General features: G+C 39.1%; 2 protein-coding genes across 2 annotated transcripts; one reads left to right on the plus strand and one right to left on the minus strand.

Annotated features, from left to right (window-relative positions):
- Positions 1-1432: 1432 nt before the first annotated feature.
- zcrb1 (zinc finger CCHC-type and RNA binding motif 1) lies at positions 1433-4632 on the minus strand. Its single transcript, XM_084711446.1, has 8 exons — positions 4496-4632; positions 3712-3814; positions 3578-3606; positions 3294-3405; positions 3067-3174; positions 2837-2946; positions 2094-2166; positions 1433-1828 (listed from the first exon to the last, which is right to left on the minus strand). Exons 2-8 carry the CDS (start codon positions 3793-3795, stop codon positions 1679-1681), a joined length of 666 nt encoding a protein of 221 aa, XP_084567572.1. The 5' UTR covers positions 3796-3814; positions 4496-4632; the 3' UTR covers positions 1433-1678.
- Positions 4633-5247: 615 nt separating this feature from the next.
- pphln1 (periphilin 1) lies at positions 5248-26275 on the plus strand. Its single transcript, XM_084711447.1, has 11 exons — positions 5248-5328; positions 5839-5903; positions 6108-6323; positions 6496-6557; positions 8217-8333; positions 8802-8980; positions 9902-9988; positions 11726-11761; positions 12662-12717; positions 18091-18231; positions 25313-26275. Coding segments are annotated over exons 1-11 (1233 nt in total). The 5' UTR covers positions 5248-5327; the 3' UTR covers positions 25586-26275.
- Positions 26276-26592: the final 317 nt, after the last annotated feature.

Raw genomic sequence — 26592 nt, forward strand, 5'->3', positions numbered from 1 at the left:
TCTATGTCTGAGCTTTGGATACAAAAACAGAGCAGAATTTTTGCAGCACGGATGGGTCTCAGAAAACATCACTAAATTGGAACCAGTTACTGACGGGCCAGTCTTGAAATATCATTAAGCTCTTGGACAAACGACACTGAAGCTATTGGTTTTTATGTAATATTACAGCTGACAGTGCTGGAAAGAATTTAACTTATTTCTGAACAAAGTAATAATAAAATAACTGTTTTTAATCTTGTCATATCTTTTCATATCATGTCTTTATTTTCTTGCACCAAATTATGGTGGGTATTGATAGGTATCGGTATCCATAACCTGTATCAGGATCAATGAAACAGAAGTTATGAACATCCACATTTAATTGCATTACATATGATTACACAAGCAATCACTTCTACTATTATTGTGTAGTAACTACTACTATTATTAGCCATTGCATCTAAGGAACTATCTCTTTATGTGCAGCAGTTATCTCTTTATTCTCGTTATGAACCCTCTAGTTTTCTAATTTCTGACAGCACGTGAATGCAGCTACAGCCATAGATAATGTTGCCTCTACAGTAATATGTTAACACGACTCCCGCTCATATCAGCTCACTGTACTGTCTGGGAATCCTCTCATATCCCTGCACCTCCTCCGCATGTGACTCGCAGTCTGCAGAAATGCCGCAGCACTTCAGATAACAGGCGCATATAAAAACATCGGGGAATCCCTCGCTTTATTTGCGTGCTGACGCAAGCCAGCATCAAAAAAACACATTTCCAAGCGAACCACTGTACCGTGAATTTAATCTAACATGCTGGTTTTCGGAGGCTGGGGCTGCCCCCCCGAGCATTTTCATATCAAGGACAACCAACTGGATTCTCCATTATCTCCCGACGATTGTGACTGTGCCGCACGGGAACCCCAGACAGCATTTTAGCTGCTGCAATATTTGGGGTTTATATTCGCTGTCTGGGGTTCAGGATCGCTCAGTCCAATGTTTATAATCATTTAATCCTTTCTGGCAACGTATCAAGTAGAATAGATGCAAATGCATACTTATTTTCCGGTATATTAGGCACCTTTATTTTTTTGTTTTATCAAAACACACAAACAAAATACATAACCATATGCAAACCGACTCACTTGGTGAACAAACCCATAATTTCAAGGCAACTGTCTTCACAAACTTCTTTTAGGTTTGAGTGACACTCAAACTAGTTTAAACTTTAATTTAGATAATTTCTTCTTTTAGATAAATCTGAATCTGAGTTTTAGAAACAAAAAAACATTTGAAATGCTATTTCGTTTCATAGTTAATACTAAGTTAATACTTAAGGGTTTCATTAAAATTTACATTTTCCTGAGGACAGTTGCCTTGAAATTCAGAGTTTTCTCAGCTTTTTTTTTTTTTTACAGTGTAGTAAATAACTTCTTCTGTAGTTAATGTTCATTAAGAAACAAGGTTTTATTGACTAATTGTGTGTGTCTGATGTTTTTCGATGTCAATTGAACCAAGAACAATTACACTGTATTTCTAGAAACATAAAAAATACTCAGTTCTATGTACAAGAAGAAAAAAGCCAGCTTTTTCAGTGTAAATGGAAGTGTGTTTTAAACATCCCTACTATAATACAATATAACTTACAATGATCCTTGACAACAGCTTTTTGATAATGTCCAAACTGTGTGTTATTAGTCACTGAGCTCCTCCTCGTCACTGAAGTATGCGCTCTTTTTGATCCTTGGTTTCTTTGAGTCTGAGGATGTTGAAGCGTGACCGCCGTCCTCTTGAGACAAAAGCGCCTGTTTCCTCTGTGACTCCTCTTCCTCCATGCGGGCTTGCTGGATTGATACAAAAGAGAGAAAACATGAGAAGGCTAAAAGTTAATAAAGTAAATGCAGAATGGCCAGTTCCTCTAGCCTCAAACACAAACAGCGGTTATTTGCTCTTCTGTCTTCTGTTTTTTGAGGCTGTAAACCAGAAGATGCACTTCAGTAGAGATGTTGCAGGTAATGTTCAGGTCACAGGGACACACAAAAGGGTACAAACTTTCAGTAAATAAAATGTCTACACTGACTGTTTAGTTGTCAATATCTACACACTCACCTGAAAAGCTATGGCTTGACTCAGACTATCTAAAGATGGATCCTCTCCCTCTTCTTCACTTTCTTCTTCTTCACTGTAAGGGAAAAGATGTAGGAATTACAAACCCTTATTTCATAAAAGTTAGGATACTGCATAAAATGTACATTAAAAACAAAATGCAATGATTTGCAAAATCCTATTTGCACAAACTTTGTGTTGGTGATAATCTGGATGGTACCTTTCTCTTATAGCCAGAGCACACAACGCCCATGATTTCTAAAACCAATTTGAAGTTGTCACGGGCATTCAATGTTAGTTTTCAGTCTGGCCCCTCACATGCAGAGATTTCTCCAGATTCTCTGTATCTTCTAATGATATTATGGATTTGTGTTGTTGAAATCCCTAAAGTCCCTGCATCTGTGCACTGAGAAAGATTTTTCTTAAACTGGACTATTTGCCCATGCAGTTTTTGACAAAGTGGTGGACCTTACGCTACGAATTAGCCAGTTTACCTTTGAAATATTCCGAACAGGTGTTACTACAACTTTCCAAGTCTTTTCGTGCCTCTGTCCCAACTTTTTTTGGAACATGGTGCAGGCATCAAATTAAGCATGAGTGTATATTTACAAAAAACAGAGTTTATCAGTTTGAGCATTAAATATCATCTCTTTGTACTGTAATTAATCAAATATAGGTCAAACAGGATTTGCAAAACATTGCATTCTGTTTTTGAGATTAGTACAATATTAGGTATTTATACTTACACATGCTCAGGTTGTTGAGCCTTTCTCTTCTTTTTCTTTTCTTTCTTCTTTGGAGGTTCCCTCTCTCCCAGAAGGTTTTTGGGGCATGCGTAGCTCAGATGCCCTGTATCCTGGGGTGTGATAACATTCAAAGGAAAGAAAACAGATTATACTGGCAATTGGAATTTTGTAATTTAAAATAAAATCACAATTTCAACAATTTTAAAGGACAATGTGAAATATGCACTGACCCCACATTCATAACATTTAGTCTTGTCTGTGTAGTTCCGTCTCCTTATAAATTCAGTTGCTCGCCCGTTGTCTATGGCAATGCTCGCCTTCACTGTTCTGCCAAACAACTGGAAGACAAACACTTCTGTAACTCTTATATCCAATAAAGAAGCATCACTGACTCCAGCTTATACTCAGTGGGATGCAATATGTAAAAGTTAAAGGTCTTAATGTGAAATAGACTCACCTGTTTATTGTTTACTGCTCTTGCACAGTTATGAGCAGATTCTCTGTCCAGGAACAGAACAAACGCCACCCCTTTACTCTGACGAGTTTGTTTATCCTTAACAATTGTAACCCTGAAATAAGTATGAAAAAGATTAGTACTTATACCTAAACTTGTCGTAATAATTTCTTTACTACTGTCAAGTATTCAGAGTCTGTGACTGATTGTTGTTGGTTATGTGTTTTCTCACATATTGCTGTAAGACATAAATAATCAAACAATGAATTATAACAACATTTTCTTACTTTACAACTTTTCCATATTTGGTGAACAGCTGAAATGAGACAGTGATCTGTATCAGTAAGGAAGGTGCTTGGCATTGTTAACTTTTCATACCACTGATAAACACTTTGACAAACAATTGTATGTACTAACTTACCTTGTGTAGGTCATTGTTGGTAAGGGAGAACGGCAGGTTGGCCACATACACAGTGCTTTTGCTCGGTGCCAAACCCCCGCTCATACTGAACACATGCAACGCACTGTGAAACAAAATATTTTTTGTGATTTATTGAACAATAAAATTACAGACAAAAAAGGCAAGTCAGCTATGACCTCAGCCTGTGCTGAGTAGACAAACAACACAAAAAACAAGACACAAAACACAAAACCGTATCCACCACACTGTACGCACTGTAGCTGTTCCTTTGCAGCTTTTAATTCATGAATTTCAGGGACTTACAATGAAGTCAAAACTCTTTGAAAGGCATCGAAAACAGATGAGGTTTTCATAAATGTGGTGTTGTGTATAGAATATTTTGCCAATATGAGAACTGCGTATCTCTTTCATTACCAGTCCATACGTTACATCCACATGGGATTTTAATACAACACATGTATTTTATTTATTTATTTGAATAATCTTCCATTTATTTCCAAAACAGTCGGAAGTGACAGCAAGCGGAGTAAATATGCTCCGAACAAACAATATTTTCAAAAATAATAAAGGCTAATCATTAATTAATTTGAAATGAGTTTCTTTAGCTAATGGATGAATTCTGACTATAATATTATATACTATAAAACAAAATAAAACAGCCAAATAATGATTATAGAAATGCTTAATACACAACTAGCAACTTAGCTAGCTTAGTAACTTATGAATGTAGCGATACATTTTAACATTACTTCAAGCAGCTGAGTACATTAATCAGATTACTTACCAACACAGCGTCCGCCGTTTGAATGATACAAAAATGTGTTTAAACTTAAAGAACTGTGTGTATGTGCAAGCAGCTAATGTTTAGCAAATAAAAACACACGCCATGTCGTTACGTCGCACTCTGATGACGTGGCGTAGTCCTCCTCCAATAAAACTGCCGCTGCCCATATAGCTAGGGGAAAGCTAGGCTAACTAAACGCAGAGGAAGGTAAGATTGTTTTGCTAATTTCTGTGGATTAAACTGCCTTTATTGTGGGCTGTTTAACACATGTGCATCTATAAGACGCCACACATCGCCCTAAATAATTATTTGTCATTTTTGCGTGTCAGCAGCGCTGAGTTTAGTTGCTCTGAGATGAAATAAAACGTGCGGATGTTTGTTAGCTAACTAGCAATGATAGCTGTCCGCTCTACATGGACCTTCAGTAGTGCAAAGCACCATCACATAACATATCATAATATATATAGTATATATATAACAAAGATTTTTGTAGCTGGTAACTTTTCAAACTAGCGCTGGGTTGAAAATAGTGTGTGAGTCTATTCTGCAGAAAGAAACCTCGGCTCAGTTGCTGGATCACATCCCATTTTCACGCAGTGTAGTCTGTCTTATCTTGAGCTTTGATGCAAATTAAAACTGTTGATTATTTTCCATGTAACTGAAAAAAGATACGTCTCTTTTTGTCTTTTATGGGCTCTCTTGACTATAAAAGCTCTTTACCAAACAGTTGGTTGAAAAATTAATACAGGTCCCTTCTTATCTTTCTTCAGACTGTGTTGAAGATCTTACTGTGTCTCCATCACCCCGATTCGCAGAAGTCCTTGAGTCCAAAAGTAAGTACATTCATTAAACACATTTTTTTAAAACACCAAATTACTGCCTAAATAGATTGAAAATTTTAAATCAGGATCATAAATCACAAAACATCTCAAGAATTGTAACAAGATTGAGTATTTATATATTCAGAACAGGACTGCTTTATAGGGTAAAAAGAATCATATTGCCATTATTTCGACATATTGATCATTGATCAATGATCATTTTTGCATCACTTTCATTTTCACTGAAAAAAATAAAATAAGATCATGATAAGGTGACACTTGTGATCTGTACCAAGCAGACATTTTCTCTTTTCTTGATTTGTAGATCACTGCAGTGTACTGTAATTCTGTGTTTGTAAAGATCTGGTGATGATGTGTTTCACTGGAATATTGCTGCCCATAGAAGCTGGCAGAACTTTACCTGAACAAAGATGTTAACAATGAAAACAGACTCATTGTCATTATTTATTTTGTGGAACCACCCTTGCACAATTACATATACAGTATGTTTGCTTATTACAGTGACGTACAGGAGAGAGAGGAGTATACGAGAGGCTTATGATGAACGTTTTTTAACAGAGAGACTGGTGAGTGTGCATGTTTCTGGTGTTGTCACAATCATCCATTAAACAGTGTACAGTAAATGAAGTCTACCGTGTCAAAAATGCTTGTGGAATGCAGGCGGACATATTTAAGCAGTTAATAACTAAATAAAATTCACCCATCAACAAGTTTTTAAAAAACAAATTTAGCAGAATATGTAAAGTCATAAAATGTACACATCCTGATAGGGTCCCTACCCACGGGCAGCTGGAGCAGTGGAGAGAAGGGCCCCCTTTGGCAGGCCAGAGGAGGACTACGGCCGCGGAGGTTATGAATACGAAGGAGGTCCGCGCTTTTACCCAAATGGAGGAGGCCCACGAAGTTACCATGAAGATCAGAGGGGTTACCATAGCGACAACCTTCATTTCCCTGGTGAACGCAGAGCTGGTCCACCTTCAAGGAGGGTGAGATTATAAACAACATAAAACTAACATTTTATTTATAGCTTATTGTATACATATAAACAAATTAGACCAAATGTATCGATATATTAAAAAAATGTGCAGTGGAGACGATACAAAAATGTATTAGGAACTTCCAAAGACTTAACCTAAACACATTTTCATTACTGTATAGGAGGAGTATCCCTACAGAGGACCGAGGGAAGACCCACACACAGGACGGCCGTTGGAGTTTGGGTAAACTGCTTCTGTTTGTCTTAAAGGAGCTAATTTTTCTTTGTCCATAAAACAAATCATGTCTACCAAGCTGTCCTTAATACCTAAAATCACTTGTTAGTATTGAATGTTATTGTTACGGACAGCAGGGGACAGTGTTTTTCTATGCATTATGCATTTTTTCTATGTGAACAAGTCCTCTGTGTTTAATTCCTCTGGTCAGGTCAGTGGGGGGTGGAGTCTCCAGGACTGGGCCATCGTTTTCAGTATGTGTTTGAAATGTTTATTTAAATAGCAGTTATCATAAATCATGGTCTGCTCTTACCCATGTTGGCCCGTCTCACCCGATGCACATTTCTCGTGGTCTCAGTGGTCACTGGGCCCCACACTTTTATAGCTTGGATGACTCTTCAGTCCAGTTACACTTCTTAGCTGAACAGTGTCTGTATTTAGGCTGCAGATTGGGTTGCAAAAGTTGAGGTGACAGAATTTGTTTTACAGGTTTACAGTATTCAGTTAGAACCCTCTCGAGTCCCACTCATTTCAGTCATTTCAGTAAACATATGCTACAGTTAATGGGCAAAGCCAAAGAGAATCTAGTGGGTCACAGAGGCAGTGTTGTCAAATGGTGCAAGAATTTAAAATTAAAATGCGTAACGTCAGTGAACAGTTGCTTTTCAGTATCACCGGGCCAATCATGACTCATCATCAGAGACAAATGTGTTTCAGCACTTTTACTTAATGTTCCCTATGTCGGGAAGGGAATAGAATATTTCTGAAGAAGAAGGGGTGGGCATTAATCAGAAGTGTGTTTTAAGTTACAAAATGTTGAACCCCTGTCTTAGAGAAAAAAAAATCCCCTGATGTTCTACACTAAAGCTAGTGCTCTTGCAGGGTTGGAAATGCTCTTTGTTCTTGGTTATTGAGAACGATGATTAGGTTTTCAGGTCACACCTGTGCTGTTTGATGATGCCAAAATGAATGATTTATATTCAACGGTCGGTTGAAGTTCACTCAGCTGGATAAAACAACAAAGATGTGAAATAAGATAACACGACTTAGAATGACACCAGATCTTCTGCAGTCTTTGTTGTAGTTCAGTATCATGTGAAAAATTAATTGATGTCAGCTGAAATCCCTTCAGTCTTAAAAATGGACCGTTTCTTTGCAAAATCAGGAGAGAAGGTCAAACAAATTATACTGATTAGATTCACCACTTAGCAAGCAGACAGGGAAACAAAGGCTTTCAATCCAAACAAACATTTGGAGTTGTGAAAGGGCACTGAGGTCACTTCCAGCCTGTTGATTGGTGGGTTTGGGTTGGGTAGAGGTCAGAGGTCACTTGAGAGGTGCTGGGGAGTTAGAGAAAGGGGCAGTTAAAAGCGATACAAGGATTAGTAAAAAGAAAAAATGGATTAAATGTGCACAGTGCATGTAGATATTTTTGTTTAACTTTCCTTTTTTAAGAGAGCTTTGTTATTTGGAAGCATAAATTAAAACTGGTTCACATTCCAGTGAAGCATCTGAGTACCTCACCCTCCTAATGCTGGTATTTTAAGGATTTCTCCATAAAGTTGAATACAACTGGAGCATGCAAAACTTGCTGCCAGCTTATACAGTGTGTTTGTGTGCGTTATGTATCTGCAGCTGACCACACATTTGTGTGTTTTACTCCCTCAGCGCCCGTGCACCACCTCCTCATAGCGTGCGAAGCCAAGGCATCTACCCAGCACCCAGATCACTCCCAGAGAGCGGGGAGGACAAACTAGTGCAAGCCATCCTCAACCTGGATAGAGGGTACAAGCAAATGCACACTTATGATTGACTTCGGAAAAAGTATAGGAATTAAAACCTCCATATGTTTAGACCTCATTTATACATTGTTACAACATATGTAAGATGGATTGTTTGAATGTTATTTTACATCTTTTTTTATACTCTGTTTAATCTTTTGCTCTTGTTTGTTGTTTTTGTCATCACTCGCTTCATGCCATTATAATTATTGAGTGTCACTCTTGTTGTAAGATGCTATAGATTTTCACAAAAATGTATTCACAGTTGCGTGGTAGTTCTGCACAGTGGCCCTCACACTGCTAGATGGCAGTGTTGGGCTGTGTTGGCACAAAAAAGAAAAGTTCTAAGTATTTGTTTAGGTTGTCTGAAAGGCAGATATTGGTTTTGTCAGATAAAGAAGAGGAGCCAATTTGTCACTCCTACAATTCTTTTTGATGATGACAGCCCACACATTTTCCTCTGTTTTTCCAGGGAGGACAGAGACCACTACAGGAGAAAGGCAACCCCATTCCCTCCACTCAGAGAGCGTTCCCCTGTGCGACGCGAGGTGGCTCGCTCTCCCCACAGTCGCTCCGGTTCCAGCGTCAGCAGCAGAGGCTACTCACCAGACAGAGCCAAGAGCCTGCCATTTCCCTCACTGCCAGGCAAGAGTACGTAGACCTTAGAGATTCCCCTTCCCTCATGCATTTTACATCCATCCTGGCACAAAAGGTAAATAAAAGCAGAATACTATAATTTGCTTATTCTTTTCAACTTGTATTCAATAGAATACAGTACAGAGATCAGATAAATATAATGTTTGAACTACTTGACTTTATAGTTTTTGTATATATACAGTCATTCTGTATTTGACACCTGGGACAGGGCAACAAAAGACTGGGAAAGTTGTCATCTGTAAAGACAGCACATCCCCAGTTCCCGACCTCTTACTGGGTGCTATTTAAAGAAAAGGTGATGTAACACAGTGGTAATCGTGCCCCTTTCCCAACTTCTTTGGAATGTGTAGCGGGCATCAAATTCAGAATGAGTGCATATTTACAAAAGACAAAGTTTATCAGCTCAAACATTAAGTATCATCTTTGTACTGGATTCAACTGAATATAAGTCAATGGACTGGCAAATCACCACATTCTGTTTTGACTTTTTACACAGTGTCCCAACTTTTTTTGAATTGGTGTTGGCACTTGAAATGAAATTTGTTGTTGGAGTTGACACATCCTCAAGTATACAGATTAAAATGCAGTAGAGGCTGACGAAACCTGCTCATATACAAACTGGCAAAACTACCAAAACGAAGCAGAGCATTTATAGTCGCTGCCTACACCTGCAGTTTTAATCATGACTCATTTATTGGATGTAACTCATGAAAAAGACTGAGTCAAACAACATTTGAAAAGCAGCACTTCATTCAATAATAATCAAGGTCATGTTGAAAGACGAGTTAGACCTCACTTGATAAATAAGTTTTACATTCAGGACGAAATGTTCATTCATTTTCACAACCTCCTCTTTTTCCTCTTTTACTTCACTGTCCTCTCCATGACTGATAATCTGGCTGACTGGCTTTTCAGGTTTGGACGGTCCCGATGGTCACGCAGGTGTTTCTGAGCACCTCTGGGGGGCGCTCTTTCCTCAACAGAGTGGACATGACACTTTGGGTCTGTACATTGAGCCACGCCAACAAGCTCGGACTTGGATGACAGTGAGCTGATTTGTTGTTCCGCACACGTCTCCTTGCATCCTTGTCATGTCAGGAGAAATGTTCAAAGGGAATGCTGGGGCCCTCTGCACTCCACAAGGATGTCTGCCTCAAAATCTGGAGAAGGATGCAAGGATGAAGCACAGAATGAATTAAATTTTGACCCATAGACTATATTGAAATGTATTAAATATAACCCACAGAATCCAATTTAAAAACAATCAGAATTATTGAACATAATAAACTCAGTTGTCATATTTGACCATAAACCTCTGTCACCCAAGTCTGAGGTAAATTGCATCTTGAATTTTACTTGTTAGGTGCTTGTATAAGTTGATACCTAATGGTGATTTTGCAGCAATGAGTTCCTTTTATATAAACTATTTCTATAACCTGTTGTGGAGGTATGTTAGCACTTTATATAGTTCCTACACTGCTAACTGTAAATGTGAGTGAATGAAATGAGATATTTTGGGGGTGGGGTGTTTTGGAGTAGAGCTGCAACAAATATTCAGTTAGTTACCAACTATTATATCAATTGCCAACTATTTGACTATTTGTTGGTAGCCCAAGTTGTCATCTTGGACTTTTGGAGACACTGATTGAAATCTGTCGCCATATTTTGTTATTTTACAGACCAGACAAGTAATCAATTAATCAAGAATGTAACTGACAGACTAAGAAACAATGGAAATGAAAAAAGAGGGACAGTTTAATATGGTGTGTACCATATAATAATATAATATGGGGCTCTTCTGGTGCCCCATTTTATTTTCAATTTAGATGTGATTCTGTGTTAATCACATCTAAATTTGTCCAGTTATCCTTCCCAAAACTGTCATTTCCAGAACAGACAATGTGCAGAAACTTTGAAATTTTCTGGTCTTTATCAAAACTGTATGACAATGGGTTTATATGTAGGAATATGGGCACATAGTTGCTGCCTATCAGATTAATGAAATGTGAAAATTCTCAGTCAATATTAAATATTTTTATTAGAGCCAGACAGATTGACGCAGATACCGATATTAGGGAGTAAAAGAAATTTGGATCAAATGTTGTTATCAAACACTGGTGACAAATTTATGTAACGAAGGCAGGATATTTCATTCACATTAAAGAAGCTGCAATCAGATTTTTTTTTTCCCCAAAAAAGAAAAAAGCTACTCAAACTGATTAAATTATTCTTAAAATAGTTGGCAATTAATTTCTTAGTAGGCAACCAATGTATCAAATAATATATCAAATATTTGCTGACTCATACATGGGTCAGGCTCAACTACGAGAAAGTGCTGAAGTATCTCCTTGTTTACTGCATGTTGTTTGCAAGTTGTTTGTAGATCTCAGCCTCCCAAACTCCCCGTTTCCACAAGCAGTGCAGTGTTGCTTAGGTCCGCTGGCCATCTTTCTTCTTAAAGCTCCATTTTGATTGGTGCTTTTTATTCTTGAAATGAGCTTAGTGGACCTCAGAATAACAACAATCGTATTTACATGACCAAAAAAAAAATGTGGTAATGTGTTCAGAACATTAGAAAAGCATGATCGTAACCCCTGAAAGCCGAAAATGGCATTAATGAATTATCATATTTTTAGTGAAGCATCAGGGCAGTGAGTGTGCTTGCTAGATTGCTGTAAGATAAGAAGGCCTAGTTACTATGTACACAGCCAGTGACGTTACGGTTTGGTCTTCTTACAGGGTATGAAGAGACTTATTCTCAGATCAAGATGACTGGTAAGTACAGTTCAGTCTAGTTGTTGTAGACAGGGCAGAAAAAGTTGAAATGCAGTGCTTTTTGACTCTTCAAATATTGTTTGCTGAGGAATTAGACCATAGACAATTTGAGCAGTACACCTACCTTAGACTGTACATGGTGTAATCTGTATTATTTAATTGAATTATTTTTTCCCCAAGAATGAAAGCAAGATGAGCTGACATGCAGAAGATTTGTTTCGGAAATGTACAAAGGGTACAATCATTAAACTTAACCTATTCCCAGTCTGGGTAACCTGAGAGAGACGGAGAGCGTTTCTAATGTGTCCCGCAGCCAGCCGTCCTCCCTGCTCTGTCTGCCACTTTGTCAGGCCTCATAAAAATGCCACCAAGTCGTGTGTGGAAGAACAGGGAAAGGGTATAGGATGTCTGATGGATATTCCTGAAGCTGAGGCCTCTACATCGGGGTGTTTTTGTTTCATAGCTAGCTCCTCAGAGTTCATATATTTTTGGTAGATTTGGTCAGTCGGCCACGAAGCTTTGAGGAAAGTCAGCGGGAGAACAAATAGAAAGTGAAAGAGGAGGTAGTGTCCGATTAATGAGTGGGAGTCTGAACAAGAGAGAAATGTACGTTGCAGTGAATCCACCCACCCATCTGTTTCTTGATTGTTCCAGATGTTCTAGCCTAGGTACCTGTCTGGATCCTGGAACCAAACATCACCGCCTTTTACAGAGCCCTGATTACCATAAACACATCCTTACTTACTTTCCAGACATACTAATTGTCTTTTTTTTTCCATTGAATCCCTGCTTCCCGCTGTTCCGCCGCTCCTTTCCCTAGTTTATCACGGTCTTATTCCATATCATGTTACTTTGGCCCTCACCGTGTCAAACTCTTTTTGTCCCTTCTTATTTCTCCAGACAAAATTCCTGGTCTATCAAGAGAAGGCTCCCCACACAGCGCAACCTCGAACAAGGTGAGCTCAAATAGATGAAACAAGCGCGAACCACAATTCTAAAAAAATATGGTACAAGATATTTAGTGTTTAAACTGATAAAAAAAAAATTGTTTGGAGCAGGGCTCTTTTACTACTGTGTTATGTCACCTTTTCTTTCAACAACACAACACTAATTGTTGAAGTGCAATGCTTTGTGTGCTTAAATTTTTCTTTATGTTCACTTGAAGAAACAAGAACATAACACAAGTCTTTGCTTCTTTTCATAAATATAAGTTATTTGTTTTAACATTATAAAAACGGCAGTTCATTCCCAAATGTACTGTGGACTGTTCTATTCATTATATATGGTGTACTTTGTCACTGTATGGCAGGACGCATCTGGAACTTCTTAAATTCCATCCGTCTAATAAGTGTTTAGTCCCATTGAAGTATGTTAATGGGTTTTAAAGTGGCCCTCATGCAGAGCATAAAAGCCATTGGGCCTGCGCTTTGTTTACCTGTGTTGTAAGCAGACTTCAATCACAAGAACTTGTAATGGTGTAGGGAAAAGGGCTCAAGTGTCGACCAAAGTACGAGCCATCCTCCCTTTAAGTGCTCTTGTTTTTAAAAAATACTTTTTAACTGTTTTGAGTAAGTATTGAATGTAGATATCTCCTGCCTGTTTAGCAAATAATAGCTCGTTTTGCTGATATCATCCATTTCCAACTGCGCAGGGGAGTGTAAATACAATCAGATGTGATTAGGCGTAATGCCTCTGGCTACGGCCACCCAGAAGTGAAGAGGCTAACTCGGTAGCCCAAGTTGTGGCTTTATCAGAGGATCTTAACCGCAAAGCCAGGAGAAGTCCCTGTGGAACTCGCTGGGGTGTGTTTAGACCGTTTACAATGAACAATCATTTCCTTTCTGTGTTAAATTATATGACTGACTGTGTTTGGCAGCTGTGACAATCTCGCAGATGTCGCAGGTCAGTAGTCTTGTGCCTGTGAGAAATCGATGCGTAACATTAAGGGTCAGTGGAAAGCCTTGATGAAATGAGGATGGGAGATGGGGAAAGAATCCTGTGTTAATGATTTTTGACTATGTAGTTTAACAATTCAACAGTGTTATATAGTTACAGAGGTGGTTGTGTGAAGCTTGCATTGACAAAATTACAATATATGTATTACATTTGGGTTTAATTTCACTGAATGACAGACTTTGGTTGTTGTGAGGCATCAACGTTTGCTTGGTTTTCAGACACTTTTGGATTACTAAAGGTATAATCAGTACGATTTGTCTGAGCTGTTCATAAATGCACCAGCAAGACATTTGAGATGGTCCCATTCCCAGCACATCAGATACCTGCGTTCTGGGGTGGTAGAGCATCTGAAAACAGCTAAAAATGAGAGAAAAAAGAAAAGAAAAAAAAAAGAGGGCAGAGTTCCTGCAGATGCAGACATTGAGACACACATTTAGTGGGTCATAAGTGATGGCTAAAAGTTATAATGTTTATATGAGTCCTTAAGTGCCAAGTTGGATATATTACAGCTTTGTTTCCTTGTCATAATTATGACTTGGAACTGAGGTCAGAGTTTCAGCTTCTAAATAGTAAATTAAAAAAATGTATCACCAGCTATCATGTCATTCAGGAAAACAAAGCCATGAAAACCCTCTCATTTACCAGGTTCCACCCTGGATAAGTGTGTCAGCTAACTCTGCGCAACAAAACCAACACACAATAACTACATATTCGTAGTAGTAGGGCTTTTTGGTATTTTATATGCTGTTCGTAACCACACTCTGGCTTTGTGGCTTAGAAGCTGCCATTTTATTCTGTTAAAAAGGGACAGCTAACTAGAGCTACAAGGATTAGTCACTGAATTTATTAGTTGTCTATTAAATTATTGCCAGATATTTTGATAGTCAGTTAATCATTTTGATTGATAATTTATCTCAAAATGAGAATATTTTCTGGTTTCTTTAGTCCTCAGTGACAGTAAACTCAAGATCTTTGGGTTGTGGGTAAAACATGATATTTGATGACACCTTCATGAGCTTGGGGGAGAAAAAGTCATCAACATTTTTGTTATCTGTAATTGAAAATTAATACTTTTTTTTACCTGGCATCTTGATAAATCAGTTTGTTATTCCACATAACTATAAAAGAATCTTGCTAAGTTCAGTCATAATGCAGAGAAAACCCCAGTTAACTCCTGCTAAAACTAATGAGTCTAGCAGAGTCACAGTTACTGCAGTGGCAACTTTTAACTGCAGTGGAATTGCTGCAATTTACTAATGTCAAGGTACTTTAAACTTAAAATCTACCTTAAATCTATCAAACGGTGAATTCATTCATTAGATATTATATTGATTTCAGTGTCAATATTAGGCTAATGGTGAATAGACACCTAGCAAAGCGGGGATACACTGATGCTATGAATTATGAACAATCACATTTATTTTCTTGAAATAACTAAATAAACTAGTTTAAAATTGAACTGAAAGCATTTTGTTCTTAGATACTAACTACCATCTGCATTTTCATTGGTCCTATGGCAATGATTTTAATTGATGTTTGGTAGTAAAATGACCAGCCTTAAATGACATGGAATTAAAAGATGCAGTTTGCTGGCTTATCCGAAAACTTTTGAACCCCTTTTTTTCTCTACTACACTGCCTCTGAAGTTACTGGTCCTGCCCTGTGTCAGTGACTGTTTCATTTTAGGCAAACAGCCTAACATTCCCATGGTGTGCATAAATCCACTTTGATCAAAAACCCCATAAAACTGTGTCTTAAAACACTAGTTTACCGTCCTCGCAGTCTTATTATTTATCTCATTAGCCGCCCTTAGATCTTTTTCTGAACACGCTGGAGGTAATTTGTACGTTCCCTCTGGATTGTCCTTTCGACTGGCATGGTGGGCACTTGGATGTCTTTGTGAACCCGTGCATTGCTTTATGTCAGGAATTACAAGATACAAACATAGCCCTTCTCTCTCCTCCTGATGTGCATTTCTGCAGGAACCACCCACTACCACCCAATCAACTGCTGTGATGAAAGTTACTAAGTGCCCCACCCCTCCGCACACTGCTGCTTTTCTCTATGTTTGATCTAGCCTGTGGTGCATTGTTGTTTTCTGTTCTGGGGGCACAAACCCGTAACCTTGGCCGAGATGAAAGGCTTGCGCTGTGCCCCCAGTAAAGCTTGCACTTATGGCCCCAGCTGCTGCCTGCTGTGGGGATTCAACAAACACACACGCAGGCTTTCTGGAGCCATCCCAGACAGAGGAGACCAAAGAGGGGGACCTAAAGAGCAGCTCCAGCTCTGGCTGCGAGCCAATGGTGGGCTAGTGGGTGGGAGACTGTGTCCTGGAGCCGCAAAGGTTATCAAAATGTTTTATCCCAGCACAAGGCATCAAATTCCTGTCAATTACAATCTGACAGCATTTTACCAACCAAGATAATTGCTGAGATCTGGTGGTACAAAGAGGGTAAAGAAATGCAAGCGAACGGAGTATCCCACAGGGCTTTAATTACCTGTTAATTATCTTCCGTAGTTCTGAAGGTCAGGTCGATTATTGTGATGTTCTTAAGGGTCCGGGAATTTCAGCGCCAGTCACGTTTTCCAGACGATGCATCTTAATAATTTTGATGCTCCTCTGACTTTTTCTTTGCATGGTTTAGGGACCCTAACCTTATTAAGCGAACTTGTCTACTGGTAATTGAAAAAGAGCCAATTTCCTATTTTCAGCAAGTTTACCTCTTTTTAAAAAAACTGCGTTGTACGTGCTAATTTTGGTAAAAACCACGAGAGCTACCAAATACTGGTTAATTCAGCAAGAAACCTGTGCTGATGTCTAGTGTTTAGCTTTAATGTAATGTGTGTAAAAGTGTGCTTTATTTTATCTTGCTATACTCAGTTTACCTTGTTTTTATTTTACAGTTTGAATTTCTTTCTAGGGACAGGTTTTACAAATCAGCACTCGCTATAAACAGTATGATACTTTAATACTTACTTGCATGAAAACACTGTAATTAAATCTACAGCAGTCTTAACTTGAAAGGTCAGTTCATGGTTCACCAGATAAAATGTTTTTTTTTCCCCAGCAGAAAAATAAGATGAAAAAATACTTAAGCTCCCAAAACCTTTTGTTAAATTCATTTTTCATATTGCATTGAAAGGAGATTACCCGTGCTTCCTGCTGGGTGACATTTAATTTTATTCCAGTTTGCATAAAATCTATCTGCCAAGCTCGGTATTGATAGCGTAACATCCCTTCCAGGTTGGGCTGTGCCCATCGAGTTGAAGTGAAAGAGTCAGACAGGGATATTTTTTTTCCCAGAGAGTTTAAGGACGCAGAAGACTGACAAACGCGATCTTTCGTACACATTTTCCCGAGCATGGCTTCGGGGAGGGAATTGGAAGGGGGAATAATTGGATGATGCTTTATGAGTTGTGCTTTTTATTTTCGACCACACTCGGCGTTGCGATGTACCATCTCCTGTAATTACTTCCCTCAGTCATCTAGAGATTTAATGTGACTTAGTCCCTGGCCTGTTTCCCTTAATGTATGAGTGGACTTTAGTCATGGCTGGGCAGTTCTGCTCCCTGGCCTTCAAACTCTAATAGTATCAGGAAATGAGCAAAAGAAATTGAGCGGTGATCCAAGTTGGCCTCATTTCTCCCCTTTTGCTCTTTCTTCTGGCTTTCACAGTAATACTTATGGGTACTAGAGTTTCCAGTCTACCCATTAGATGGCTCATCATGGCTTGTCTGGCCAGACTTCCGATTCTCAAGATATAAAAACAGATGAAATGTCAATTACAACAATTTTCATAGAAAAAGGTTTTAGTCGCAATTTGCTTAGTAATGAAAACAGTGTTAAATGTGAAGATCTACATCTGTGTGCAGTGTCATAGCCCTGTCTCCTGTCATAGTGCTGTAGTACCTATAAATCCAATATTCCTGGACTAGTAGTAGATACAACTGGAAATCCACACAGTGTATATTGTGGCTTTCCAGTTGTAGAAGCTAAAGGAAAGATGTGGTTGATGAGGCGAGCGAGAAGATGAAGCTTAGATATACAGCAAAGTTATCCAGTCAGTAGGTCAGGTCACAGCATTAATCTGTGGGCTAGAAGTTGCTGACCTGCATCCTTTCACATCCTTTCCAGTTCTCTGTATCATGCAATTTCTAGCACTGTGTAATTTTTGTAAATTTGACACAGCGGTAGTGGTACGCTTTTATTTTTATCTGTTAATGTGTTTATAATCGTCACTTCTGTGGTTATCTGCCATGTTTTTTTTTGTTTGTTTGTTTTTTTTTTACAAACTTTTCATTTCTCTGACGCTGTGACTGGAGTGAGTTTTCCTCAGAGGACTGACTCGCATCTTTTTCTCCTCTACTTTCAGGATGAGAACCATCCTCCAGAGGGAGAAAAAGAGGATCTGCTGGTGGCTCCAGTTGCGGAGGAGAGCCAAAAGACGTCTGCGGACACCTTCATAGAGCGACGAGCCCTGGCCATCGCAGCCAAAGCCCAGGAGATAGAGAAGGTACCTGTCCATACTCATCCCAGCACAGACATGTTTACATTCACACATTCTTCACTTAACTCACCATTTACACACATGGTGTTAAATCGTCTGAAAGCTGGGTACCTGAAGATGAATTTGATATTTAGCTTAGCACTCTGATTAATTTTTTTTTCTATAATCTATAATTTCTCTAGGCACCCACAGATTTGGTGCATAATTTTGCAGTTTTTTACTAGTTAAGGATTCATAAAAATGGTCAAAAATCCTTCTCAAATATCACATTGAGACACCAAGAACTCGAGGAGCAGCGTAAAAACAATCCTGGACCTTTGGAGATTTATGTATGTCATATTTTTGACATGTATGACGTTTCAATACCTCAGCTAACATATGTTGTTTTTAGATTTGGTCACGTATCTTATCTAGAATTCTTTATTGGTATTCATGTAGCATTTGTAAAGGAAAAATATATATAAGTGAGCATTGTGTCAGTAGCTTTTGGAAAATCGCTGCCTTTACAGTCTTCTCATTACAAGTTGGAAATTTGTAAGACTTTTCTATAAATGTCAAGTTGATGCATGTGTGACACATGCTGTAACCTTGGCAAACGTTACCGTACATATGGTGGCCTTGACTCCTCTGACTCACACATCATGGATTAATTTACTGGACAGGCATTACTGGAACAGCCACTTATTATGTTCCTAACAAGGCAGGAAATTAACTTGTCTGTCGACCAGTCACAGTGGAGGGTACATCCTCAAATTCACCAGTTTGCCAGCCAGATATCAGTTTCAGAACAGTATTTAAGTGATGGATAATTATCTGCCAAAGTAGCTGGCTGCCAGATTTATCATCATTTTCCTGGTGGCTCTTGTAAATCTCCCATCCTGACTGCAACAACCGCTCATTAACCCTGCACCAGCTTAACAGAACTCTCCCTCAGTGTTTGGTTCATCTTTATAAATGCACACACACACACACACACACACACACACAGTATAGGCCTCCACATGGGGATAATGTACACAAACGTATAAACGAAAGCAGGAACACAAGTACACCCTAGACACGGTATTGGTTTGTGCGTACAATAAATTGGGAGGCCGACCACTTAAACAGAGCTGAAACCACCCGAGGCTTGAGGTTCCAGCTCTGCTATCTAATGAAGGCCATTCCTGCACCAGTGAGCACTACCGCTGCTTTACTGGGACCATTAAACCTGAGCCAGCTCTGCCCTGGAGCACACACACTGCGCTCTCACATATAGCTGCACCACAGAGCCTATAGGATGCTATAACACTGTTGCTGACGCTGCAACTTCTGGCCTGTTTTATAGCCTGTCTCTTTCTCCCCCATCTGTGTCTCCTTGCATTCATTTGAGCTCCATTGTCTGACTTTATTTTATATTTTCAGGTAGTATGAAAGGTTTGAGTATTTTATTTTGATAACCAAGACCCAAAATGTCAAGAATAACCTTTAGTTATTTTGATATGGCCTTGTCAGCTATGCTGTCCTTCCTTTGTCAGTGTAACTCCCCTGCTAAAATCTTCTAATGAAGCTTTGAACTTCAGGTTTAGAAAGAGTAAAATGGTTGAAAATGAAAACGAGATGGCACAGTGTAGTCCAGGGATATTACATTTCACGTTTCCTCACCAGTATTGCTGATTTTTTTAGATTTAGCTTTTTTGCCCTTTCTCTGGCTTTTGAGATCTCCACTTCGCTTGCATGAAGGCTGTGTGTCACTTGGCAGTGTTGGCTCTGTCTGGCTTGATTAGTCATGAATGTAAGTGAAGTCAGCCCTTATTCATGTCACAGTCACAAGCAGGTCAGAAATAGAAGTTTAGCAATCAAATCAAAACATTTTTGCTGAATGTTTTTTTCCCCTTATTTCCCGTGCAAGTCTTAGAAAAAGAAAAGATGAATGGAAGTAGAAAGGTCTGTGATGTTTACCCTAAAAAACACTGGTTGCCACCTTTGTTGAAAATTCTGACCAAAATGTAGGCCTGAAGGCTTTTTGTTATTTCAAAACTATTGTGACTTTCATTAACAACTGCTTTGATGCACATTTACCAAGTGTACACACGTTACACACGCATGGCAGTCAAGTGTAGAGTCAACGAGGGAATGATGCATTTACAGTTTCTGTGAGCTCAAGGTAATCTTGGGTAAACAAATAAGTGTTTGTAATGAAAGCCATGTTAGGTTAAGTTACAGAAGTAAACAGGACTGCATATTGAACATCAGTCCCCATTTTTTTAGCACTGTTGCTTAACAGATCATTCAGTATTAAGTTCTGAATCATTATTTTTCAAGACATGTCCTGTTTATCCTGTCTCGTCCTGATGAGATGGAATAATGCTGCATAAACTCCCGTCATTAAGTTATCATTTGAATGACAAAAAAAACAACGTTATTTTCAACACCTTCATGCTGATGTGTATATTAGTGAGAAGTATGATTAAAGAATAATACCAAGTGGGTCTCATGTAGAACATGTATTTGGATTGCTGTTTAGTTATTAATTTATTTTACATAAATATTTGGGGAGTAGAATTTTTTTTTCTCAGTTGCTTCCATGTTTTGTGACCCAGTGACTCTAAACTACACTGGACACTGAATAGGGCACATGTCATGTTATTGGATTTTACTGTATCTTGTTTTTTTTTTTTATACTTTTTTCTTTTTACTTAAAGGAGAAATCTTTAATACATTTTCTGTAATAAATCATAAAATGACCATGATACCAGCCTCTTGGACAATGCTACAGCTACAGTGTCCTTTTGAAATTTCTCCAACTCGCTATTTGGACTGCAGTACTCATTTTTAAACATGTAATTGTTACATATTGCTCCTTGAGATGTTGGATATTCTGAACGTGCACACTCAGTCTGTATATAGCTGCACATGCTATACACATTCTCTAGCTCTTGCCACCTTTTTCTCAAAACATCCAGGGTAAACCCTGACTTAATCCCTTTAAAACCTTTGTAAACACCAATCAAAACCCGAGATCATTGCTTTCACATGAAGGTAGGTTACCTGCCAAAGTGGAGCATGTATAAGTACTTATAGAGGCTGGTATTCATTTCCCATTGTGCCCACAACTTGCCCCGAAACACTCTGGTTGGACTCTCTTTTTCAGTCTTAAACAACAAAGTCACTTTCACATATGATCTGCGACGTCACACCAGTGCTTCTGTTGTAGCAGCCACTTGCGTTCGTTCAGCCACTTGACAAGTGTCAGCCAGATGTTTGGCTTTCTCCTCCCAATCTGGTCTAGCCATCTCTTCTAAATACATGGATACAAACACACTCCAGTTCAGTAGCTCCCCTCCAAAGCTCACCAACTGTCTCTACACTTTTCACAGATCACGAGCTGAACTTTCCATCATCGGCCAGACGTCGTGCTGGGCAGCGTTATACCAGCGCCTCAGTGTGTGTTTGTGTAGCTAAGTGAAATTGGTCCGCTGAAATCCAACCTGAACCCCGTTCTCATTGTCAAAGTTGACTTTGGCTGCAGTACAGACTAACTGGTTATAGTGAGTGACAAGGCATGTGAGGCAATAAAGCGTATTAAGTTTTACTCCTCACAGTCCAGGCTGTGATACAAAGGGAGTTTTATTTCATTTGTTGAGGAATCTAAATATATTTGGCTACAGGACAGACGGCCAGACAGTTCCAGCCTCAGTGGGGACTGTATTTTTTTTAGGTACAAAGATGGCAGAACTGGACTCAGGCCCCAACTCTTCCACTCTTCTCTTCTGAAGCCAGGCTATGCTCTCACGCTCACTCCTAATCCTGTTTAAACTGGCCATAGAAAATAAAGTTTAAAGTTTTCAGAAGCAGAGACAGTTCTGGGGCGACCCCACCCCAAAAGTCGAGGACTGGTCCTTTCCTTCCTGATTGGATAACAAGGGAGGGACTTCAGGAAGTGCGTTTGAATACAGGAAGTACATTTTCAGCACATTGTTATCTAGGAATGACTTTCCCCATATTCAGAGAGGTTGTTGTCAGCACACTTGATTGGATACTTCCTCTGAGGAGTTGATAAATAAATTCACTGTCATCAGTTATCAGCTGTTGAGTGAGATCGCAGGACATAAAGAAGATTAAAAGGACAATGCATTGTTGCTATATTTAGCAAAGTAGAGCAAGCTGCTATCAAAAGTTTTCCTTTTGTACAGATTTGTTAGTCTGACTGTTGTTTAACAGCTTCCACTTGAACCTTTATTGTACGTGGGGGAATGTATAGAAACACCCAGAGGAGGTGGAGTGTTTATTTTACATCACTACTCTTTCCTGAAACTGTTTGTGTCCTTACGTTCGCTACAAATTTCCTGTCAATTGATTTATCCTAATGTTAGATTTAGGTCACCTTAAGAGAGAGAGAGATGAAACATTCTGGTTACTGCCCACAAAATACTGATATTGTTTGAACAAGTTTATAAAGAAGGGGCCAACTAGGGCTGAGTACTGTTTAAACAATACTTAACTAGTACCAGTACTCTTAAAGTGATACCGATACCAGTAGAGAACTTCTTTTGATACCTTTTTTCTACTTCATTCAACACCCATCATGTGAATGGGAGCAGTCTTGAAATAATCCTCAGCGTTTTATGCATTTATTTTCATCACACACTGTACTTTAAAACAATTTGGTGGCTCAGTGATTGATACAGTCTTTGTGTGACGTGACTTCAAACTCGATGTGTAAGTTTGTCCTGTAGGTTATCTTGTTGAATTTGTGTTAATATGTGGCTATTCCCACGGGCTGGGATGATGTTGAGCTTTGTGTATAGTCAGTGTAACCCTTGGTGCCTGGTGTGTGTTTGTAATGCTAGACATGCCCTGAAATTAACATTATAGTTATGACTTACAAAGAAATGGTCATATTGCAGGAATTCATTTGCTTGGCAACATTGCAGAACTTGCACCCATTTAACCTACCAGGTAGAGTTAATGTGAGATAACATGCAGATTTTTTTCTCCATGGGCTATTTAATTGGTTGAAAAGTAGGTAGAAATTCAGTCAATAAATATTTTCATTGGTACTGGATTATTTCAGTTACCTTCAAAGTACTGAGCACTGCTACCCATGCTTAGAGGCAACTAAGAAAGCATTTCAGTAATTTATTCTGCCTTGTATAATTTCCAGAAATACATTCCTGTCCTTAATTTCCAATCATCGTGTAGCCTTTATGCAACAGTGGAAATATTTTTGTTTAATGCAGATTTTGGAGAGATGCCATCTGTCGTTGCAAGTACATTAACTCTGTCTGACAGCGGATCTTTATTTGTGATCCCTCCTCTACATGGACCACGCTCACTGTTCTAGGAACATTGTGAAAAGCTATAAATAAGCCTGTGAGTTTGAACGCCCTGCAGCACAGAAGCCGCTGTTGGTATCCGGTGAATGACTGAAACTCACCCTTGCCTGGCCTAATTTTACACACACAGCCATAGGCGCATATATAAACACACAGACATCCCCTCACAACCCTTGTCATTGGAAGTGTCCTTGTGTCCGCCTTCCGGAACGGAGGCTTGACTCTAACAGTGACGACTTGATGCACGACTTAATGAGTAGCAGTATCAGTGGGGTAATTCAGATCCACTTAGTCAGGGAAGAGAAGTGATGAAGAGATGGAGGATGAGACAAAACGAAGCACAGAGAGACCGACTAGAGGAAGAAATGTGTCATGAAATAGTGGAGGGACAGATGGAGAGGAGAGAGCAGCGTCCCTCAGAGAAACTGAGGTGTGTCCCAGAGGTCTGTCAGTGCGGACTTGGCCATATTTGTAAATAGAAATAGAGCGTTGGACTGTCCAGTTAGAAACAGTCCTCATATGTGATGTCTGTTTTTATTTATTTATTTGTTTTAGGAGCATTTTATGCCTAAATTAGACTAACGATAGTGGAGGGATGATGGGAAACAAGGTAGAGAGAGATGCAACAAAGGTCCCTGGCCAGATTGGAAGTGGGTTGTTGCAGCCACGTGATAATGTGCAGTTTGAGCACAACAAACATTTTTTAGGGTCATACAATGCTCATACATAAAAAAAAACAAGTCTGCATACTTAAAATGGCAGCTATGATTTTTTGTGTTCCCTTGTCATTGTCCAAGGGTTGTTTCTACTCCACTTGTCTCTCAAATCCTGGTGCCTGTACTCACGGAATGGCATGAAGTGTTGTTATAGTGTGTCTTAGACACTGATGCACACTGTTAAAGCTATGATAGGAAAAACTGTTCTTGAGAACAAGGTTGAGGTGCAAGATTTGTTTCACATTCTTGTGTGTGGGAATTCATTCACAAGATGCTTGGAGCTTTTAGAAAATGGAAAGTGAAAAATATTACCATCAGATTAGGTGACTGATATTTTCCCCCTCTGGAATTTCATTTGGCAGCTCATGTGAGGGATCACGGGTTAGAAGCAAATCTCTGTTTTTGTATTTTGCAAATCGAACCAGTTAATGTGGCAGCAGTGGCTTTCCCTCCATTGTTTTATGAGACATTTGAGGCCCGGTGTGAAATAGCAGCTCCCAAACAAGACACCAGCACCTCTTCCTCATTGTCCCTCTAACACCTGTTATAAGCCTCTGAGCCACCACTAAAGTGGGGTTTTATTGCCCCTCGGGCTACCCTGTCCTACATAAAGGCCCCTATTAAACTCAAGAGGAGAAGTGTTTATCTTTTGACACTGCATGATGTGTGTTCACACCAGAATGATCAGCTTGGACTCAGTGACGCTGGAATATTTACACCTAGGCGCCAGGTAGAACAGGAAGGAAACAACTTTTCATCTCCTCAGTTAAGAGCCTTGTAGGGTTTGACCTCTTCCTCCTAACTCTGACACGTTTTGTCTTGAATCCTTGTCCTTGCTTCTTTATTCCAACTAACTGTCCAAAGCTCGAGCAATAAAGCTTTACATTTAAAAAGCTGGAACTAGTAAATGTTTGACATTTTGCTTGAAAAATGACTAATTGATCATCAAAACTGGATCTACTAATTGATTAATTGACCACTTGTTTCAGTTATAACAGCCTCTATGCTTTTTTTGTTGTGTTTTTTACTCATACTCCGAACACGACCTTCCAGGTGTACCGTCAGGACTGCGAGACATTTGGCATGGTGGTAAAGATGCTGGTAGCTAAAGACCCCAACCTGGAGAAGCAGCTGCAGGTTCCCCTCAGGGAGAACCTCGGGGAGATCCGTGAACGTTGCTTGGAAGACCTCAAGCACTTCATCACCGAGCTGGACGAGGCCGTTCGGCAGCCGGAACCGTCCGTCTGTGACTCGACCACCCCAACTACAGCCCTGACGGGTCATAAACTTTCAAAGACAGGACTTAACCACAGCTCGTCTTACTGACACATTGGTCTGATCTGCTCTCTGTGAGACTGAGCAGGGTATGATTGACTGCTGCACACAACGGATATGTTGGATATGCTTTGGATTGCTGGACTGAACTGATTCAATAGCGCAGCAACCTGAAGAAGCAACTCTAACATGGAGAGGATGCAGTATTGCATTGTAAGTAGGGATGAACAGTGTTAGTTTTGAACAGACCATTTTTACCTTCAAGTTCTCTGTTGAAAAATGATAATTATGTTCTAAAAGGTTGGTTTTCTGTCAAATGTCAAAAAAACACGTTGTCCTTACTTAAAAAGCCACCAGTCTCACATCACCATCGTTTTCGTTATTTAACCCATTTTGATAAAAATGATGTTGAGAATTGAGTCCTTCGGCATGATCACACTTTTTTAGGTCATGATGTTTTTGTTTTGTATTTTCAGCTATGTCAATTTAATACTGTAGCAGTCAGATGTATGACCTGGTGCTGCTAAATTTACAGTTCTACATTTCTTGTATAAATTTGTACTGTCTAGAAACGCCACTTCGGTTCCTTTTCATTGTGTTTTCTCACTTTGCTTTTCAAACTTTATATTCTATACCCTTCCCCAGGAAAACCTGTACAAAGGTTATTTTGATGACATTGAGACAAAGCTTTGCACAAACTAAAATGTCTCCAAAGGTTGTAGTAAATATGATTTCTGTTAACGGTCTGTTTTATTGTGATTCATTCACACAAGGTACATAATTGGGGTTTCATTTCATGTCTCCTTAAGATTTTAGTATAAATTCCTAAAAATGAAATGCATGCTCACAAATGATTCCCAAATCTCACCACCTGCAGAACCTTGCATTACATATGCATGTGAAATCTCAAAGTACAGAACGTTAAGACCATTTTCAAGTTCTTACAGCACTACAAAATCCCATAACTTCTGTGATGCATCTCACTATAAAAACACAACCCCTACACTACAGCCCCTACACTTGGGGCTATAAAATATGTCATTTGAAAATGAATATAC

The sequence above is a fragment of the Lutjanus erythropterus genome, chromosome 22 (genome assembly GCF_056507025.1).
Source record: "Lutjanus erythropterus isolate fLutEry1 chromosome 22, fLutEry1.hap2, whole genome shotgun sequence".
Classification (NCBI taxonomy): domain Eukaryota; kingdom Metazoa; phylum Chordata; class Actinopteri; order Lutjaniformes; family Lutjanidae; genus Lutjanus; species Lutjanus erythropterus.

Bases quoted from the DNA above. Each gene is read 5' to 3' on its own strand.
- zcrb1 (XM_084711446.1), bottom strand. From the start codon at position 3,795: ATGAGCGGGGGTTTGGCACCGAGCAAAAGCACTGTGTATGTGGCCAAC. The intron at 3,607-3,711 runs GTAAGTTAGTAC...GTCTCATTTCAG, and splicing joins CCAACAATGACCTACACAAG to CTGTTCACCAAATATGGAAA. The intron at 3,175-3,293 runs GTGAGTCTATTT...TTTGTCTTCCAG, and splicing joins GAGCAGTAAACAATAAACAG to TTGTTTGGCAGAACAGTGAA.
- pphln1 (XM_084711447.1), top strand. The intron at 9,989-11,725 runs GTCTGTACATTG...GTCTTCTTACAG, and splicing joins GAGTGGACATGACACTTTGG to GGTATGAAGAGACTTATTCT. The intron at 11,762-12,661 runs GTAAGTACAGTT...TTATTTCTCCAG, and splicing joins TTCTCAGATCAAGATGACTG to ACAAAATTCCTGGTCTATCA.